The 6,861-nt window shown below is 40.1% G+C and overlaps 1 protein-coding gene across 1 annotated transcript; it reads right to left on the minus strand.

Moving 5' to 3' along the window:
- Positions 1-2,339: 2,339 nt before the first annotated feature.
- LOC115661694 (receptor-like protein 7) lies at positions 2,340-5,498 on the minus strand. Its single transcript, XM_030583907.2, has one exon. The coding sequence runs from the start codon at positions 5,496-5,498 to the stop codon at positions 2,340-2,342; it is 3,159 nt and encodes a 1,052-aa protein (XP_030439767.1).
- Positions 5,499-6,861: the final 1,363 nt, after the last annotated feature.

Here is a 6,861-nt window from a genome sequence, read left to right on the forward strand (position 1 = left end):
ATTCGATTGCATGTCTATGGCCACGTATTGGTCATGATTTACGTGCAGGGATTGTTGATTCCATGTTTATCTCTAAATTCCTCGTGTTAATAGGGTTGAGAGATTGCCATGTTTTGATTCGCCTTTGCATGAACTTAATCAGAGAAGAGTCGCATCTTTATTACTCAGATATATCTCTTTTTGCGTGGATTTTCCCTTGGTTGAATTATAAGGATGATCTTTTTGCATGTTAATATTGAATCGGATTGGATTGATGATTCCTTTGCATGTTGTTCATGGCCGGTCCCCTTAGCGCTCTTGGTCACGCCCCCTCCTTGCTTGATTGCATCCGTTTAATGTTGTCTCGTATTGATTGCCCTTATTTTAATTTCCTTGCATGTCAGTTAGGGTTTGTCTTGCTTGGAAGAATTTTGATCATCTATTTTGCTGAGATTCATGGAAAATAGGCTAAAGCTTCGACCTTTGATCAATGCTTTAGTTCATGTCAAAAAGATCGAATCTTTCGAGGAAAGATCAAACCTTTACTGCTTTTTTAGTCATGCATATAGGATACAGTTTGCTAGTTCATGTCCAATAGTGAGAAAAATCATAAAAATTGCATCTTTAATTGTCATGTGGCGTATAGGCTATTCATGATCACCTAGGTAGTTGCAAATGGAAAGATTAAACAATAAGGACATCTTAGAAGCATGCTAGGTGACCTTTTTTTCTTTGGTCTTGGCATGCTAGGCGACTTTGCATCTTAGATTACGTAAGTTTTGATTAATTCATGTTAATCTAAATTAATAGGGTAATTTCGGCCATATAGCAGAATGCTCGATATGTAGGGTAATTTTAGGGTTTTAACTAGTGTTTATAAAAGTTCGACAAAAGAAAAGACAAAAAAAAAGGAGAGAGATTAGAATTGCATCTTAATCGCACTTAGGCAAGTTCTAAATCACAGTGTTAGATAATTCACGATATTTGATTCATGCATGATGGCTCAGGCAAGTTCGGCACTTAGACTGGGCATCTCATGTTTATTTTAATCTAGTGCATGTTTACTTTTGGTTTATAGCTCACGAGAGTCTTGTCCCGGGGCTTAATAATGAGGTTTTGTTAAGTTTGCCCTATACTATTCGGGTTTTTTATTTTCCTAGTACTTTATTTGCTTTATCTTTATTATCACTTGATTTAATATATATTGCTTGAACACCCATTCATGATCACCTTTTTTTTTTTTACATGATTAGAGGATATAAGGAAAATAAAATTGAGAAGATTGCCTGCAAAAAATTTTCACAAAAGAGAAAAGGTGCTGGCAACAAATGTTAAATTTATCTGGTATAATCAATTCCAAGACTCACAAATCTCTGGTTTGCAATAGTAAAGCGAGCTTCTATGTCTTATTCGGGCTCCTAACCAGCCCATAATTGATCAGTGCCAGCTCCAAAGCAAATTAAATTAAGTGATTGAATTGGAAAACCAAGTTGCAACTGGTAGGGCTTGTAGTGTCCATGTTAGGTGTAAGCACCACCTTAGAAGAGAAGCCATTAGCGCTCGCATAGCAACCTGTGAACAACCCTTAGTTATGTCAATCTCAGGAGGGTTGCGACATTACAATGAAAATTTGTCGAACTTAAGTTTCTTCACTTAATGATGGTCATTGTTGGAATAGTTGGTAATTTAAAAAAGAATTGATAAGTTCGTATAAAAAATTAATAAATTTCACACATTGGCGAGAAATAAATATTCATAAGCTATCAAAGCCGTATGAAATAATAAGATAAATGTTAGTAAGTAGACTCCCATAAGCGTTGGCAGCTCAATCAACCTTCTGATAAGTTCTCCACATTTTTCAACCATCACCAATCATCGATGGTGGGGGTTGCCGTCAAGTCCTCCACCCCTCCTTTTATCTCTCTCGCTCTCCCTCCCTTGTGTTCTACAATTTGCTTTCCTTTTTCTATAGATTATAATTAGTTTCTTTTGATTCTAACATTATTGACTTTAACCTTTTTTGATACTGAAGAAATTATGAACTTAACATACTAAGTATTATTTAAGGACTTGATTTAGAATAGGATAGAGTTAGAGGAGTCGATTAGAAAAAAGATTGAAGGATCCAATTTTGTACAAGCAAATTTGAAGGATCCAATTGAAGGTCTAGGCCGCAGACCTACTTTTGAATGGTGATTTTTACGAGAGATGCAGACCTACTATTTTTTCCTAATGGGTAAGCAAGAGTTCTATTGATAAGTGAACAGATAATCTTTTAAATGGTGATGAAGAATTATGAAGAGAAGAAAGAACGAAAAGACTCTTTTCCAAGTTTAGCAACTGAACCTCAGTGGAAATCTTCATGGTCGTGAGTGTCTGAACAGCACTTTATCCCAGAATTGATAATAAGCAAACCTCCATGATCTGATAAACACTATCGGACCACAAAATACCCAGAAGCCAACCACGAATCCAAGTGGTATGCCCATGTAAAACCACTTCTTGCTATCATCATTGTCACCATCATCATCTATGTCGCTTTGAGTCGGAACACTACCCGCTTCTTCTGTCCCATTTGTTGTAGTTGAGCAACTTTTGTTGAGGGGAAGCCCACACAATCCGAGGTTTCCTTCGAAAGAACTTTTGGAAAATGTGAGAAACTGTCCACTAGTCGGGATGCTTCCCACGAGTTGATTGTTTGAGAGGTTCAGGAACGAAAGGAAATGAAGATTTGCAAGCTGAGCCGGTATGATTCCATTGAGGTAGTTCCATGATAGGTCCAACGACTCTAGCTGAAGCAAACTCCCTAAAACAGGAGGAATCAAACCAGAGATGGCATTATGCGATAGGTTAAGAAAATAAAGTGCTTTGAGATCTCTAAGTGTGTCTGGTATTGGACCCCCTAATCTATTGCCCGAGAAGTCAATCGACGTGAAAATAGTCAGGATCTTGACGAGTTCTAGCTGTTGACCTTTCAAGGTTACTCTCATTGTATCTTCATAATAGAGCTGATTCGATTGGGTAACATAAGACGGAAATTGCAAGCGATTGAAGTGTACATTGGCCTTCATAGCCTCCCAAGATGTGAGGAGACTCGCAGGCAGTGTGCCGCTGAAATCATTTGAAGACAAGTCAATGATTTGAAGCATTTGCCAGGTTCTGGGACTATGCGAACATCTGATTTCCCCATGCAATTGGTTGGATCGTAAAATAAGGACACGGAGACTTGATATAGCCTTCAAATGGCATGGAAATGTCCCGTCTATTTGATTGTCCCCGATGTTCACAATCTCCAACATTGTACAATTTGCCAACGACAACGGAATCTGCCCGTGCAACAAATTCTCACTGAGATCCAATCTATTCAAACCACATGTTGCCCGAATGTTTTGCGGAATATGGCCACTCAACTGGTTATTTCTCAAATTCAATACCTCGAGAGAGGCCATCATTAAACAATCAGGAATAGTTCTGTTCAGATCGTTATGTGATAAGTCAAGCACTTTAAGATGAATAAGAAAACCAGCTTTGCAAAATGACTTCGGGATGGACCCATGGAAATTATTCTTCGAAAGGGAGAAGAACAATGGGGATGATAGGTCGCCGATGTTCTCCGGAATAACAGCATTGATGTTGTTACTTGATAAATCAATGTATTCAGCCCATGGCAGCAGGGGTAGACTAATTCCTCGGAGCATGTTTGAATGGAGGTCGATGACATATGGAGAGGAAGTAAGATTACGCGAAGGTGTTTCGAAATCTTCAAAAAAATTAGAGGAAAGATTGAGATAACTAAGATGTTTTAGTGTCCATATCCACCGCGGTATCTTCCCTTGAATACAATTTTGGGAGAGGTCGAGGATGACCAGTAAGGACTGGTTAGCCAAAAACTGAGGCAATGTCCGCAACTGGCAGGAAGCCAACTTTAACACTTCAAATTTAGGAAAAGAGGATGCAGCAGCAGAAGCAGATGCCATCGTGTTAATGGACAAGCCACTGTACGACAGATCAAGATAAATTCCGTATCCCCGAAGCGCATCGATATTCATCGAGCCACTGAAATTATTGAAAGAAAGTGAGAGGGACCAAAGCCCCTGCAGTTCGAATATGGATGCTGGTATTGACCCATGTAACAGATTGCTACCCAAATCAAGCTCGTACAGTTGATATGCAGAGACATTGGGATATATGATAAGATGACCATTAAATCTATTGTGTGAAAGCAGTATCCCCTCAAGTCGAGGAAGTGTAAACAGAGCTGGGGGAATGTCGCCTTCCAATGAATTGTCTTGCATGTCCAGAATTTCAAGATTCAGAAGGTCCTCCCAGCCAACGGAGGTGATCTGACCCGTTAAAGCATTATTGTATAATCTTATATGGGTCAGATTTCTGGATGCACCATATGGCGGAACTGAACCAGTAAGATTATTAGAAGACAGGTCCAAATAAGTCAGCTCTGACAGTTTCTCCATCGAGCTCGGGATTGATCCACTCAAACCGCAATCAGCCAGTTCTAATCTCGACAATTTTCTGAGATTACCAATTGAACCTGGAAGCCTCCCTGAAATACTGGTGGAACTCAGGATCAAAGTCTCAAGAGAACTATTCTCCAGAAAATCGGGCAAAGAACTCTGAAGAAGAAGGTTGAGTGATAGGTCAAGAGTCTGAAGTGTTTGTACCTGAAAGACTTCTTGAGGAAATTCTCCCTGCAGGCCACAATCACTTAGGCTCAGTGTCTTCAAGCTGGAAAAATTCAAGAAGAAACGAGGAACTGTGGTGGACAAGTTGTTGCCATCAAGTTGAATGACCGACAGATTAGCAAGACTCATAAGAGAAGCGTCAATAGGACCAGACAGAGAACAGCCCGACATGCTCAACACCTCAAGTTTCGGCACTGAAGAAGACAACGCGTCGCACCACCCACTTCCCTCGGCAGACACATTGACCCCATCAAGGTACAGCTCTCTCAGCTCCCCCAAATCCCCTATTAGCGACCTCAAAGAGGGCTTCTCAAGGAACAGGAAGTCCAATCTAGAGTAATAAAGAACAGAGAGATCAAGAGTACGTAGCTCCGTCAGGCGCGATAGCTCCGCCGGAATCTGCCCGGAAAATCTGGCATTGGACAAGTTGAGATGTACCAAGCGGCTGAGATTCGCGAGGCCGAACGGAATCGCTGAGTTGAAATCGTTGAACGCCAAGTTCAGGCTTTGAAGGAACTCGAGCCTAAAGAGGCTCGATGAATGGCCGATTCCACCAGAGATCGACTCTTCGCTCAAATCGAGTCCCACGACGAGCCCGTCCTTGCACGTCACGCCGCTCCATGAATCAGCGCTTCGGTCCCACCGTACTAGCTTGGATGACGCAGAGGTGTTGAAGACAAGGCTGTCTCTCAGCTCGAGCAAGAGCGATCTCTGGTCGATGCCGAGACACTGGGCTGGAGCTGAAGACGTAGCAACGTCGGAAAAGATGGAGATGGTGTATATAGCAAGAACAAGCCATGAGAAGAATGAAGTGTTCATCGGAAGAGGTTGAAGAAGAGCGCAAGAGGTTGAAGAAGAGCGCAAGAAGATGGCAAGGGGAAGAGGGAGCGGAACGAAACAAAGTCGACACTTATTATGGAGTCGTCGTCCAAAGTCAGTGCCAGCTGGTGTCGATTTTCGGGATGTGATTGGTCACTAAATTTGGACTCATCTCACTTTCGAAATTACTAGCAAAAATCCCGCATTCCTTTGCAACAAAATTACATCCTTTATTTAATATAATTTTTCAATAGAAAAAAAAAACCATATCTTTATTTTCTAAGAAAAAATGAAAAAATAAACAAGTCCGCCTAAAATGTGGAGATTAGAACTTGACATCTCTTTTGAAAATGCTGTTTGCTCATCTTATTTTACATCATAAAACAATTGACATATGACAGAATCAATTTTTTCTTTGCGCATACATTAACGATGTAGAAATTTGTTAAACGTAAATAGATACCTAGCTTTTCGCGGTAACATCAAAATGCATCTATCATATCCTTTTTTTTTATATTAAATAAGTAGATTCAAGAAAAGAAATAAAATAATTTATTAACGTTCGAATGCAACTTCATTACAGAATTTGTGAGTGAACACATAGGAGGAGGAGTTGTGTTCTTATTGGAAGGCAGACGAACATGAGCTTCCTTGAACAAGAGTTGTGTGTTTTGGTCCCTATGCGCGACTATCTTAAGTTGACTTGACTTGTGGTGGGTTTTAGTGGTTCTATGATTGTGGATGCAAATTCTTGAATGATCTCGCTAATAATGTCATGTTTGATATTGGCTCGAGTTACTTGACCGACCGAGTAATTCGGTCGAGTGGCGAGATACCACCAGAATAAATGGCGCGTGAGGTGGACAGAGATCAAGTGCGAGGACTTTGGCAGCCCTTGGTCCTTCCTTACGGCAACTGCTGCTTGCACTATCTGTCTTTTTCCTCGTTAACGTGTTTGTTCACCTTGACTAGAGAATGCGAAATTGTCGTTTCAATGGTGCTTTCCGATGGGCTGATTTCTAAAATTCTATCTCCGACAAAAACGGAATTTTTTCTGTGCACGTCAAACACGTAACGTCTGTACCGGCATTCAATTGAACCACGTAAACCTTTTGTTCTCATTCTTTGTTGATTTCTCTAGTAAGCTTCAATTAAGGGTGATTCATACTCGAGCAATATGTGCATGGAAGAAAGTGCTCTAATCTAACAAGACAATTAGTTATCTTAATCTAGCAAGGAAACTAGTTGTATTAGGAACTAACAAAATGTCAAATAATAACCCTAAAATCTAATAATATCTCCAATAATATTTTTTGATAATTCCTCAAATATCAATAAAGATACTTAGAACAAAGCCCATAAA

Source organism: Syzygium oleosum, unplaced genomic scaffold, assembly GCF_021117445.2.
Source record: "Syzygium oleosum isolate NSW1041296 unplaced genomic scaffold, Sole_v2.1 Sole_v2.12, whole genome shotgun sequence".
Classification (NCBI taxonomy): Eukaryota; Viridiplantae; Streptophyta; class Magnoliopsida; order Myrtales; family Myrtaceae; genus Syzygium; species Syzygium oleosum.